Source organism: Pelophylax lessonae, assembly GCF_965119305.1.
Source record: "Pelophylax lessonae genome assembly, chromosome: 4".
Taxonomy (NCBI): domain Eukaryota; kingdom Metazoa; phylum Chordata; class Amphibia; order Anura; family Ranidae; genus Pelophylax; species Pelophylax lessonae.
The window spans coordinates 142,987,538-143,002,005 of NC_138771.1; the positions used below are offsets into that span (position 1 = coordinate 142,987,538).

Here is a 14,468-nt window from a genome sequence, read left to right on the forward strand (position 1 = left end):
TGGGTGGAGCCCTGCACCGCTGAACTATTTCCAAAAAGTGACTGCGGGTACAGGGAGAGGATCCCCCACCCGCTATCACTGAGAGGGTAGCGCTGGCAGCAGGAGGGGGATACATAGGAGCATGTTACATGTTACACCTTAAATATGGGTGTAACCTGCTCCTAAAGGTGTGTGTGGTCTAGACCAGTTCATTACCCAGCTGAACAGTTGATTGCCAGGCAGAAGCCTGTAAGAGAATGACTCAGGGCTGGCTCACACTAGAATATGGTGCAGGAAAGGCGTGTTCCATTCACGTTTCCTGATCCAATGTCAAAATGCACTGCCTTTGCAATCTACTGTGGGTGTCAATGTAATGTAAATGGCATCCTATAAGCAGATTGCAAATGCAGTGAGTTTGCGGGCACCAGATCGCATGTTACCGCAGTACCATGCGACTTGGTGGGGCATGTTTTATTTTTAAAGTAGTACATGCATTACTTTCTTCTCTTTTTGTTGCGATTTCAGCCCATTCAAATGAAATGAAATACAATCTAAATATTTAAAGAGGAGCTCCAGGCTCCCCCCAAAAAACAAATACAAAATCAAATACAAATACAAATGCTGTAGCTCCTGACTTTTAATATTGCGGCGCTTACTTGTCCAGGCATCCAGCAGTGATCTCTCCCGAACGACTCTTCAATTGGTCTATCCTGACTAAGGGCAATCTTCATTGGTCTATCCTGACTAAGGGAAACCATCAGTGAAGCCTTGCGGCTTTACAACCAGACTCCCACTGCGCATGCGGAAAGCGCTCTGCCCTTTGTGATTGGGCCGGCTACGGGGGAGGGAGGGGAGCTGAACTTCTTGCTGTGGCGAGTTGAGCTGAAAGTGGGAGCGGGTACCTCCAGGTTCAAGGTTCCAAATGTGGCAGCGGAGGCAGACAAGCAGAGCTTCCCCTTTTGGGTGCAGCTCCGCTTTTACTTTATGTGTGAGTGCACCTTGTTACCATGCTTAGCTTTTGGCACTCCTAAGAGCACTGCATTACTGAAGGGCAAAAATACATGTGAAAAGTTAAAAGATGGGATTTTTTTTATTTTTTATTATACTTACCTAGGTGGTAACCGTTGCTGCATCTTTCCGCTAAGGCTGAGAACCGAGCAATCAAACACCGCTGATCGCTTGGTTCTCAGTGCTCTCTGAGCAAAGAGCTGGTGACTGTCAGTCTCTGCTCTGCCCCCCACCCCCTGTGCTCCCTGAAACGCTGGGCTTTGGAGGGGGCAGGAGTGGCCGGCTCAGGCTCTCAGTGGGTGCCGGTCCAGGCATGTGGGCGGATCCCGACCATATGGTCACGCTCTTTCCTGAGCATGGATCGGCTCTTCGATGCCAGCTGACAGTGGGCTTCAGCCTGCTGTCTGCTGAAAATGGGTCACCGGAGTGCAGATCTGCGCTCTTGTGATCCACAGGATTCCTCAATGAAACAAGCTTTGGCTGTACTTCTCCTATAAAGCAAATACAAAGGTTCATTGTGGAATCTCTAAACATTTCAATGAAGTTATATAAATTACTTTCATAGAAAGCATGTACTGTAATTAAGCAAGTATTCAGACAACGTGTACTGCTGCATCTGCCTAGTGTCTGCCTAAAGCTTCACTGAAGATAGCTAAGAGCCATTTAGAGATCTATTTATACATCTAGTCAAGAGTTCTTGTAGCTTAATATGATTGTAAAAGTTCAAATTCTATTTATTTAAAAAACAAAGATGCTATGATTACCTGCTCTGTGTAATGGTTTTGTTAAGATCCCCCACTGGTGCTCCTGGCACATCCTCCCTGCTCTGTGCCCCCTAGCAACTTGCTTGCTGTGAGGGCACTCATATGGGCTTGCTCCCGAGCTGTGCTCTGTGTGTCCATTTACACACAGAATGTGGCTCACCCCCACACACTCTTTTCTCACTGACTGTGATTGACAGCAGCAGGAGCCAGTGGCCTATAGGGAGTGAGGGAGCAGAGAGACCCACTGCTCTTGTGCACAGCGATGAATCAAGATTTGGCTCAGGTATGTATTGGGGGTGGTGAGTGTACTTGCATTTTTTTTTCCTTAATTCATAAAATGTTTTAGGTGAAAAAAAAACTTTAAAAGAACCACTTTAAAGCTGGGTATACACTAGTAGTATTTCATTAAAAAAAAAAAAAATTAGTTTGTTTGTTCAGTTTCCTAATCGTTGGTGAAGTCACATTGACATTTGTTTTCCACCACAGTGACCAGAAGATTCTAAGGAACATGATGGAAATTTTTTTTCTGGAACACATTTCTAACTGTATGTGGTTTTCATTAGGAAAATTACATTCATTCCAATATTGAATGGTAAAAGCAAGCAATATTTTAAAGTAATTTTGAACAACATTCATCAAATAAGCAAAGTTTAAATAAAGTTTTTTTTTTGTACAACTTTGTAAAAATATTTGAACTTTTATTTGAAAATCTGCTAGTTTATGACCAGCTTTCCAATTATGCAGCTTCCTCACTGTTTATTGGTCATCTGTCTTGTCTAGGAGTACAGCTTCTTGACTGCTGAGAAGCATGCGCTCATTTATGACCAACTAGTAAACCAATACCTTGCCCCCTTAACCGCTTGCCGACTGCGCACAGTATATTTACTGCGGCAGTCAGCCCCGGCCAGGCAGAGTGACGTAGGTCTACGTCGCTAGCCTGTCACCGGGTTTCGGCTCCTTCACAGAGGAGTCCGGGCGTGTGACCGGCAGACCCGATGTCCGCCGGTCACACTGCGATCGTCGGTAGAACGGGAGAAAGGCGGGCGGCTTATGTAAACAAGCCGCCTGTCATTCTCCCCTGTGTAAAAATGGAGATCAGACGGTTCTACTATGTAGAACCGTTGATCTCTGTTTTTACAATAGGAGACCTGTCCCACTACAGTTAGAAACACGCCCCTAGGACACACTTAACCCCTCCCTCTCCAATACAGTTAACCCCTTCCCTGCCAGTGTCATTTTTACAGTAACAGTGCATATGTATAGCACTGATTACTGCAGTAATGTCACTGGTACCCCCAAAATTGTCAAAAATGTCAGTCAATGGTCCGATCTGTCTGCCGCAATGTAGCAGTACTGCAAAAAAAAAAAATCGCAGATCGCCGCCATTACTCGTTAAAAAAAAAAACACCAAAAATGACAAAAATCTTTCTCTTTGTTAGTAAACGCGATAACTTTTGCGCAAACCAATCAAAATACGCTTTTTGCGATTTTTTTTTTACCAAACATATGTAGCATAAAACAAATTGGCCGAAAATGTTAAAAAATTTTGATTTTTACATTTTTTTGGGGGGGAATTTCATATAAAAAAAGTGAAAAATATTGTTATTTTTGCAAAATTTACGCTCTTTTTTTGTTTATAGCGCATGATCAAAAAATTGCACAGGTGACCAAATAGCACCAAAAGAAAGCTCTGTTTGTGGGAAAAAAAGGACGTGAAATTTGTTTAGGTACAGCATCGCACGACCGCGCAATTGTCCGTTAAAGTCACGCAGTAAAAAATCGCAAAAAACCCCCTGGTCAGGAAGGGGGTACAATCTTCCGGGGCTTAAGTGGTTAAAAGACCCAAAAGCTGATTAAGTTGGAAATGGGGCAAGGCCACAGCTTTATTGAACTATCCAAACAACAATGCCAGTCACAGTTATATTGTGAGCACCCATAAAACATAAACTCACAAAGTCTACGAGGCCTGTCCTCACCGTCAGTGTCAGATAGGCATTAGACTGTTCCAGAATTTAATTTGAGGGCATGGCCCATATAGCAACATCAATTGCTGGCAAGGTTACAACCGCCAATAAAGCGGTGCCAAAATTTGCAGGGGGTGGGCAACTCTTGGGAAAGCTGAATCTCCTCAGAGCAGTTGGACGTGCCCCAGTGTAGCCTGTTTCTAGAGTTCAGGCTGCATCCAGCCACCTCAGGTCTTTGTAGCCAATCCTAAGGGAGCTACTTTCCCTCCCTTTTATGTTCACACCCACAGTAATGGCATGCTTCCTAAAGCAGGTTGAAGGGGCCTTCATTATGTAGTTAAAAGCTTGCAAAGCTGTGGAAACTGGTTTAGGAACTGTCATGAGATTGTGTTATTGAATGTGGGTGCTAAAACAATAATGTGGCTGTGGGCAGCAATCTTCTATTTCTGCAAACTACCACCAATAAAAACACCCCATGTGGGGAGATTCCCAGTCGCTGGTTTATATCTGTGGAAGCCATGTTTGCTATTCGACCGCAAACGACAATGTTTGAATGGGAAATGCAGCATTTGACAAGAAAATGTTGCATTAGACCTGCTTTCGATTGCAGTTCGAATTCACCTCAAAAGGACATTGAAATGCAGGACAACGCATAGCAGGTCAAAGCCATGGCAAGCACAGAAAGACAACACCTGTCAGAATGAGCCCTTTTTTTGTCCTGGTGATGTCTTGTGTGTCTATCATGGTACTACTGGGAGAGGCAATGAGGGAATACAGGATAGAGATAGCAACACTCTAGAAAACAATCTATTAAATATTGAAAGAACATAAGCTTTTGCTATGAGAAATGCTCATAACCTTTTCTGATTATGTGACGGTGTTGCTGTCATTCTTCCTCACCAACAATTGCACTTAAACATGAACCTCCTCACTTAAAGTGGACCTGACATCGGGCATTTTTTTTTTTCTATTAGGTGCATGCATGCTAAATAATTGGAAAGGGCAAAGCCTCATTCACACGGGTGTACTATACCGTACGCCCATGCGAGTGTCATATTTTCCTGCATGAGGATGCACAAGTATTCCATGCATCTCTATGCAAGCCATCCCAGTGATGTCTATTGGGATAAAACAGCAATGGAAGGCAGACAGTATGCACACAACTGTTCTTATTGACATGAATGGGACTGCCTGCATGGGGATGCATGGAACACCGGTGCATCCCCCTATGGGCAAACAAAGCCATCACATGGGCGTACAGTATAGCACGCCTGTGTGAACATGGCCTAACACTCATGCAGACTGAACATTTTTACAGCTGCTGTTTTTGGCGTCAGATGTTTTTTTCTGCAGCCAGTAAACTCCCCAGTATGTTATCCTATGTGTCCATGCACACATAGGCTGTTATCAGCAGTTTTTGGCAGGGGTGTTTTCTAGCTGGAAAAAAACAACAGGATTAGTGAGTTTTGAGAGGGGTTTTTCAGCTGTAAAAACTCTCTAACTCTGATAGAAGCCTAAAACACTGAAAAACTCAAAAAAATGGCTGACGGCACTTGAAGTTTCCCATTCACTGAACTTTGAGTGAATGATGCCACCGGGGCAGGAGAAGCCCTGCACGATCGTGTTTTTTTTTTTTTTTTTTTTAAATAGTGACAGTGAGCAGGGGGACAATATCCTGGCTTATATCACTTGAGGCGTTGTGTTGGAGCGGGCAGCGACCCTAAAAACAGGTGGAACATGTAACATGTTCCCACAGGTGAACTTATCCTTTAACTCAGGGATCCTTAAACTATGGCCCTCCAGCTGTTGCGGAACTACAGTACACATACCATGAGGCATTGTAAAACTCTGACATTCACAGACATGACTAGGCATGATGGTAATTGTAGTCCTTGAACAACTGGAGGCCCATCGTTTGAAAACCCCTTCTTTAACTTGTGTCTCACTTTGTTACAAAGTTATAATGTTGCAGTTTGATCTCTTAGGCTATTGTCTGCAGCAGGCTGATGATATTGATTTACTAAAAGCAAATTTGCTGTTCACTTTGCAAGGGAATTTTCCCCTAGAGCCTAATAAATGTGGTGAAATTTCACTTTGTAAAGAATTCCTAGAAATGAAAAAAAATATATAAACACATTTTTGCTTGACAATGAATGGATGATGGACATTATCAGTGCTTCATCTCACTCACTGAGCTCTGGGGAAAATTACCTTGCACAGTGCAATGCCCCTTGCAAAGTGAACTATCATTTTTGCCTTTAGTAAATCATTCCTTATGGGATTCCTGAAAAAAAAAACAAATTCAACTTACCTCCCCCCCCCCCCCCCTCATCTGTCCCTGCCGGCTCCAGACTCAGAATAGACTGATCAAACACTTCTGATCACTCAGCTCTCAGTATTCAGGCTGCAGAGAGCTAGCGACTGTCAGTCACCCGCCTCTCTGCTCCGCCTCGCAAGTGCTCACTGGAGTGCTGGGCTGTGGAGGGGACAGGAGAGGCTGGCTCAGGCTTAAAGTGGTTCTAAAGGCATGAAGGTAAAAAAACCTTCTGTGTGCAGCAGCCCCCCAATACTTACCTGAGCCCCATCGTGATCCAGCGATGTGCACGAAAACCTTGGCTCTCTGGGGACTCAACTTCCTCAATTGCTGAGACAGCAATGGGAACCATTGGCTCCCGCTGCTGTCAATCACAGCTAGTGAGCCAATGAGAAGAGAGAGGGGGCGGGGCTGAGGCATGGCTCTGTGTCTGAATGGATACGCAGAGCAGCAGCTCAGGAGCGAGCCTGCTTGGGCGCCCCCACAGCAAGCTGTTTTCTGTAGGGGCACTTGGCAGGAGGGAGGGGCCAGAAGCACCAGCGGGGGACCCGAGAAGAGGAGGATTGGGGCTACTCTGTGCAAAGCCATTACACAGAGCAGGTAAGAATATCATGTTTGTTATTTAAAAAAAAAATTGCATATCAGGTTAAGTAAATGAAGTGGTTAAAAGATATAAGATATGTTACATACCAGAGACCTATTATTAGTCTTGACAGGCACTGTGACACTACTCTGATGGCAGAATTACAGGTTCCAAATCTTTAACAGTAATTCATCAATGATTTTGTACAGGTCTAAGAGGGGTCATCGTTCTTTAACTAGTACAAAGAATGAATGAACGCTTATTATCTGTGACATACTTAAACTGCCTGCTCATTATTATGCAGGAGAAACATAAAAACAAGATGGATATACGGAGTCCTGTACAAAAGTGGGTTCATATCTTTTAACTATTTAAAAGTTTAAGAAGGAATTTGATAAATCTAGGGTTAAGATCAAAAACCATGGTCATGTCTACTGTCTATATGTTAAGTCAGGCTACAAATGAACAATTCTGGCAAATGCCATTATAATGCTTGCTGTGTTTGCACATACATGTCTTTATATTTATCCTACGAAAATCTGACTCAACTATTTGTCTTTTTTTTGTATGGCCCTCAGAAGTGCCTCCGGCTCAATCCTGATGCTCCAGTTTGGGTGTCCAAGCAGCGCATCCTGTGCACTCTCAACCACAGCCTGAAGGACGTTCTAAATTATGGGCTCTTCCAGCCAGCTTTTAATGGCAGAGCTGGGAAATTCCTTGACGAAGAACGACTGCTACGGGAATACCCACCTTCTCTGGCCACACCTGTACCCTACCTAGAGGTAACACTGTGATTTAACTTCTGCTTTTATGTTTTGTAGATGGGAGGATGCAGGATACGGAAAATGATACATAAGAGTATCAGTGTCACCGCTTGAGGTTAGGCTGTTCTCACACAATCATGTTTAAAGACAACAGATAAAAGTAGCCTCAGTGTTGGAGAGTTTCTTGTCATTAAAAAAAGCATTCTTATAAAGACATGCAGTCCATGGCGCACAGCGTTAAAATAAAGCCTAGGTAAACATTACTCCCTAAAGCCAGCCTATGCAAAAATTGGGAAATTCCCCTAGAATGGGATTTTTTAGGCACAAAAGACTAAATAAATATAATGAAATTACTCATATTTTATTAAACAAAAATGTACAAAAGATATAAAGTTTTAAAAAACAAATGCAAGCAACAAATATCATCACAGTATCCAACCATACAATACAGAGACCGAAACCCAACGCGCTTCGAAGACTTTAAATCTTCTTCCTCAGGGGTGGTTCTGAATAATATTCTGTTAACATAAAATGTGATCAGAACATAGTATATTTAATCCAAAAGATACAATTTTAACAATCCATATGACAAAGAAATGGTTTGAACAGAAAAGGTTTTTTTCATATGTACTAGAACACTTACATGGTTGACTGTGCATGGAATACATGACGCTTTTGTACATTTTTGTTTAATAAAATATGAGTAATTTCATTATATTTATTTAGTCTTTTGGGCCTAAAAAATCCCATTCTAGGGGAATTTCCCAATTTTTGCATTACCAAGGGATGTGGCCCATTTTAAGAACTCTGGTCGAGAGCATACCCATGCTAAAGCCAGCCTATGGTTGAATTGTGTGGTTTAAGTCGGGTTCAAGTGGCCTGATCTCTTGTGGTAGCCATGTATCTAGGATTGGATAACCAGAACTAAATCAGCTTCATGTGGGATGATACTTTAGGCTGGCCATATATTATTCAAATTTCCTTTAGATTTACCAAAAAACATATTATATGAGGTCAAACTTAAACAACACTTTTAATTTAAATATAATCAAGCAGGCCCTTACACTAGTCAAAGGTAAATCTAAAGGAGATTTTACAGAGTTTGTAAAAGAAAATTGTAGAATTTATGTCCACCTTTACTCTACACACATGGCTAGATAGGGCAGGTTCAGATATAAGACTGGATCACCTGTCACAAGTCAACTTTGGGTGGACTGATTTTTTCCTGTACATACATATATTCATACACATCAATTCAGACCCAGGATTGGATCTCTTGTCTTGCATCATATTCAAGTGGTTGATTCTTTACTGCACACTCATATAACAAGATAAGACAGATCTAGGATTGTCTCAAATCTAGGACATACTGTCTCAGGTCAAATTCAAGTGACGTGATTTTTACTGCAGGGGTCTACAAACTTTTTAAACAAAGGGCCAGTTTATTGTTCTTTGGACTTTATGGTGACCAGTGGGAGTAGAAAAATCTCCTGGCATCAGTGGGAGTAAACAATGCCCCATCTTTGGTATTAGGGGTAGGAATAGTGCCATATCGTTGGTGTCAGTGGAATGAACAGTATCATATTGTTGGTTTCAGTAAGAGGAATAGTGACCCATTGCTAGTGACAGTTGGAGGAACAGTGTCCATTGTTAGTTTCAGTGGGAGGAATAGTGCCCTATTGTTGGTGTCAGCAGGAAGAACAGTGTCAATTGTTAATTTCAGTGGGAGGAATAGGCCCTCATAGTTGGTGTTAGCAGGAAGAAGAGTGTCCATTGTTAGTTACAGTAGGAGGAATAGTGGCCCATTGTTGGTGTCAGTTGGAGGGACAGTGTCCATTGTTAATTTCAGTCGGAGGAATAGTGTCCCATTGTTGGTGTCAGTGGGACGAACAGTATCCATTGTTAGTTTCAGTGGTAGGAGTAGTGTCCTGTTGTTGGTGTCAGGGGGAGGAACAGTGCCCATTGTTAGTTTCAGTGGGAGGAATAGTGTCCTGTTGTTGGTGTCAGGGAGAGGAACAGTGGGGATTGGTTTCTATGCAGAGCTGCACCAGATGTTTCAAACCCAATGTCCCATCATTAGTGTCAGTAGGAGGAATAGTGCCCCATTGTTGGGGTAATTGGGAGAAACAGTGTACTATCGTTGGTGTCTGTGTGAGGAATAGTGCCCCATTGTTGGTGTCAGTGGGAGAAACAGTGTTCTATGGTTGGTGTCAGTGGGAAGAATAGTGCCCCATTGTTGGTGTCAGTTGGAGAAACAGTATCCTATCGTTGGTGTCAGTGGGAGAAATAGTACCCCATTGTTGGTTTCAGTGGCAGGAAATATGCTATATTATTGGTGTCGGTTAGGTCTCCAAGGGCCAAATAAAGATAGGCAAAGGACTGCATCTGGCCCTTGGGCCGCAGTTTTGAGACCACTGTTTTACTATATACATATATGACAAGATAGCGTAGATTCAGATCTTCACAATTAGAACAGAACTTCCAAATCATGCAAATAGAAGTAAAATACATGTCTGCTGGATTTTTTATCTATCCTTGATGTTCAAGTGGTTATTGATTGAGTGAGAAACAGATGGTTCACTCCATTTATGTGCCGATTGCTGATTGATCAGGGAATTTTTTAACAATCTGGATAATAATTGGCCTTTGTATAAATGTCTTTGATGAAACATATGTTTAGCTGTTATTGTTTTATTTAGTCTATGAATTAAAAGGCACAGGGACCTATGAAATTCACATTAATGAGTAAAATAGCAGTATTTGTAGTGTAATATCCCATGGCGAAAAAATACAAATTACTTCTCACAGGGATACAAATGATACTGTATACTGATTTAATCTAAAACGTGTTGGTTTACTATAGGCTACTGCTTATTAATACTTATTGTGCCTTTACTTGTACATTGAAGGCTTCCAAAAGAAGCCCTGTAAATCAAAGACCATGAAAGATTAAAGCTGGCCATACATTATACAATTTTCTTATTCAATTTCTTTTAGATTTACCTTCATACCTCATGTAGTGCAAAAGGCATACCAATTGAAAGTGTTTAGGTGTGACCTCATATTATATGGTTTTAGTAAATCTAAAGGAAAATTGTATAAGAGAATTGTATAATGTATGGTCAGCCTAACTTGAGTAGGTATAAATGTATCTAGCACACAATGACATTTCTAAGATTGGGCTGCTTCCAAAGACTGAGGTTTGACTTAGTTATTTACAGGTTAAGCACAAAGATATACACAATGCATGAAACTCATCTGAAAAATCAAGTACGCCTGGGGAAAACTGCTTGAGAGAAAACAAAGTTAATAGTACAGAAAATATGATTAGTTCAGATCACTTCACATGAGAAAAACAACAAAATCAGAAGGTACCTTACCAAAAAGAAGCAGATGCCTGCAGACATCATACACATGTAACTAGTTGAGTAACTTGCTTTACAAAATGCCTTTTCTCTTTCGTTCACTGACGGACACAGCTCCATTTCTTCTGGAGCCTTGGGCTTATGCTGCTCTCTCTCCAGGAGTAGGACTAGGCGGAAACAATTTTGGCTACGCCCCTGAGGCAGTCCTAGGAGGTATATCATCACTTCCTGCTATAGGACTTCAGTCTTTTTCTGCCTAGTCAGGAGTAAGGACCTGGCTCCCTGCTGGGATCTGTGGTCCTGGCATTTTTTCCTTTTTAAATGGAATTTTGTTCTTTCTCTTTGTTATTTTCTGTTCCTGTGTGAACTACAATCAACCTGTTCCTGTGTGAACTACAACCAGCAGCTGGACTGGGAGACGCTCTGGATATCCTAGATCCTTATGGTCTTCCCAGTCTGGCCTGTGAGCACGACCCAACTATTGGCTCCGCGCTAGGTTGGCCGCGACATAACCCCACTGGACGGGGGCTGGCCAGCGAGTGAAACACCTCACGAGGTCGCATAGCCCTGGTCACGACAGCAGTCACGATCAGAGTCGCAGCGTACCTCTGCCCACAGCACCCCCATTCCAAGATGATGCAGTGGACTGCCGAGAGTGGTGCCCGCCTGATGCCAAGGTGTGGTGAGTAGTGTCACCCCTCTTCTCCCTGGGAATTGCTGGGGTGATCACAGGCCCTCCCTGGGGATATTAGCCCCCCCTGTGTCCTTTCTCCTCTCACGTTTTTTCCCCCCACTCCCTAGCGGGGTTCCCCCTGCATTGGTCATCCTCACCTGTCCCCTCCCCTAGTCCCCGTTTGGGATGTTCGGGCATTTTTTGAGCTTGGGGGGCTGAATTGGTGTTGGGCCGGTGGGAGGTGGAAATGTGCCACTGGCGGACCTTTTTTTAGGGGTTCCTGCATTCTTTGTACTGCGGGGGGGGGGGGGGCCTTACGGGGGGTAAGAGTACTTTACTTCCGCAGGTGGCTAAGGGCAAGGAACCTCATCGTAAACGTGGTCCTTTTTTCTCGGCTCATAAACTGCCTTTTCGTCCGTCTGGATCACAGGAAAAGGGCTTGAGATCCACCCATAACTTCACGGGAGGCTCCAAGAGCCCCTGGAATGGTAAGTCAAAAGCGGGCACTACTGCACTACTACAGACAAGCCTTTTCCAGCCTGAAGGGGCGCCTTCACCCGCTTCTGGGTTGGGGGGACGCCTTCGCTTCTTTCCGGACCCTTGAACCTTGCTCATTCAGGACAAATGAGTCCATGAGTTGATTCAGTTATGCTACAAGAACGAGTTTCGATCCTTGCCTCTGGCAAGGTTCTTTCCTTCCAACCTATGCCTGTCTCACAATCGGCTGCAGGGCTTCTATGGGGCAGTGCAGGACCTGTTCGCACAAGGAGTCGTGGTGCCGGTTCCAGAGTCGGAATGTTTTCAAGGTTTTTATTCAAATCAGTTTGCCGTTCCCAGGAAGGGAGGCAAGGTTCGCCCGATCTTGTATCACAAGGCTCTGAACCAGTTTGTGGAGGTTCAGAAATTTTGGATGGAGTGCATATGCATGGTAGTAGCTTTCCTTAATCAGGGGGATTTTACGGTTTATATAGATCTCAAGGATGCTTACCTTCATATTTTAATATATGTCGGGCACCAGCATTTTCTTAGTTTTGCCGTGGGCGAGGAGCATTATAAATTCATGGCGTTACCCTTTGGTCTCACTTCGGCAGAAGGGGATAACAGTACTAGGTTACCTGGATGATCTGCTTTTGTGTGCAGTCTCCTTCGGCTCTAGAAGTCGACTTCTAGACATTACTGTATGAACTCTGCATGAGTTCGAGTGGACACTGAATTTTCAAAAATCAGCTTTGACTCCGTCCACCAAGCTGGACTACTTGGGTCTGACGCTGGATTCAGCATCGGCCCGGGTGTTTCTTCCACAGGTGAAACTTCTGAAGATGCAGGAAACAATTCGGCTCCTGTTGTCCAACAGTCGGCCTTCCGTCATCAGGCGTCAGTGGTTCAGGTGTGCAAGGCGGCTACATGGTTGTCTGTACACACATTCACAAGTTTTATAAGGTGGATGTGCTTGCATCTTCAGGTGCTGCTTTTGGCCACAAAGTTTTTCAGGCTGCGGTTGCAGAGGCTCCTGCCTCGAGAGGGTGTACTTTTTTCCTGGTGGTGAGCTCCAGTTGTTCCTGGTTGAGCTCCTGTTTTTACCTGGTTGGCTATGTTTAGCCTTGTTGGGTATTAGATGTATTACTGTGTTTTTTCCACCCCTCATGTTGATACTGCTTTGGGACATCCCAAGTGTCTAGAAGACATGGAGCTGTGTCTGTCAGTGAACGAAAGGGAAAACTGGATATTTGTCTTACCGTGAAATCCTTTTGTCAGAGGTTCACTGACGGACACAGCACCCGCCCCTCTGTTGGGTTTAGTTATGTATTCTTTTGATAATGCTTGTTACAAACTGAAGTCCAATAGCAGGAAATTATGGTAATACCCCCTGGGACGGCCTCAGGGGCGTAGCCAAAATTGTTTCCGCTTAGTCCTGCTCCTGAAGAGAGAACAGCATAATAAGCCCAAGGGTCTAGAAGACACGGGGCTGTGTCTGTCAGTGAACCTCAGAGAAAAGGATTTTACGGTAAGACAAAAATCCATTTTTTTTCCACGGCAAAGAAATATGTTGCATAGTACACCACAACAGATGTTCATCAATAAAGACAATACTTTGCAATTTAGTTCAAGTGCAGAAAGTTTATTGGGAGAGAGTGGGGAAAGTGTAGAGTACTTAACAGCAGATAGTGGGATTGATTTACTAAACTGGAGCACTCGGAATCTAGTACAGCTGTGCATAGCAGCCAATTGGCTTCTAACTTCAGTTTGTTCAGTAAAGTTTTGGCAATAAAACCTGGAAGCCGATTGGTCTCCATGCAGAGCTGCACCAGATTTTGTACTTTCTAGTTTTAGTAAATAACTCCTAGTGTATCATTGTACTATTCTAACTCTTAACTGACATTTTCTATCCTCAGTTTCGCTATAAAAGAAGAGTTTATACACAAACGTTACTGGATGACAAACAGTTTGCAAAACTTCACACCAAAGTAAGTGGAAATAATCATTTTTAATGGTAGAAACTCTACAGAGATCAATGGAATTTTTATTTTATGTATCAATGCTATGCAAGTCTGATTTAGAAGCACCATGGGTGACATTTATAATGGAGTGAGAAAATTGTTATGCTTTCCCCGCTATATACTGCGGTGTAAAACTGCAGACTTTGTTTTAAGGTCCATTCATTAAATGCAGACCGCTGTAAATAATGGAGTTCCCCTGCTTAAGGCAGCTGTGAGAACTCCATGATTGGAAGAGGGGCTGGTCACATGACTTTGACAGATTAGATTGATTTGTTTCTGAATTTCCATTCAAAAGCCAGGAAAGTGCTAAGGACATTTGAAAACCACAGTTCTCTGATTCTTTAAGACCGCATTCACACTGGTACGACTTGGACCGCGACTTGTCAGCCTGACAAGTCGCGGTCCTCGCGCTCCCATTGTGTAGTAAAGGAGCCGTTCTAATAGGAGCGACGCAAGTCGCTCCAACTTAGAAAAAGGGTCCTGTACTAATTCGGGGCGACCTGGAGGCGACTTGCATTGACTTCCATTATGTGAAGTCCGTGCAAGTCGAGCCGAA

The 14,468-nt window shown here is 43.3% G+C and overlaps 1 protein-coding gene across 5 annotated transcripts in view; it reads left to right on the plus strand.

Moving 5' to 3' along the window:
* Positions 1-14,468, plus strand: part of SHANK3 (SH3 and multiple ankyrin repeat domains 3) — a 669,097-nt gene that overhangs the window by 273,010 nt on the left and 381,619 nt on the right. For all 5 annotated transcript variants that reach the window (XM_082255276.1, XM_082255279.1, XM_082255275.1 and 2 more), the window contains exons 4-5: positions 7,191-7,394; positions 13,808-13,879. In XM_082255276.1, coding sequence (XP_082111402.1) covers positions 7,191-7,394; positions 13,808-13,879 — 276 coding nt within the window. The remainder of the gene's footprint in view (positions 1-7,190; positions 7,395-13,807; positions 13,880-14,468) is intronic.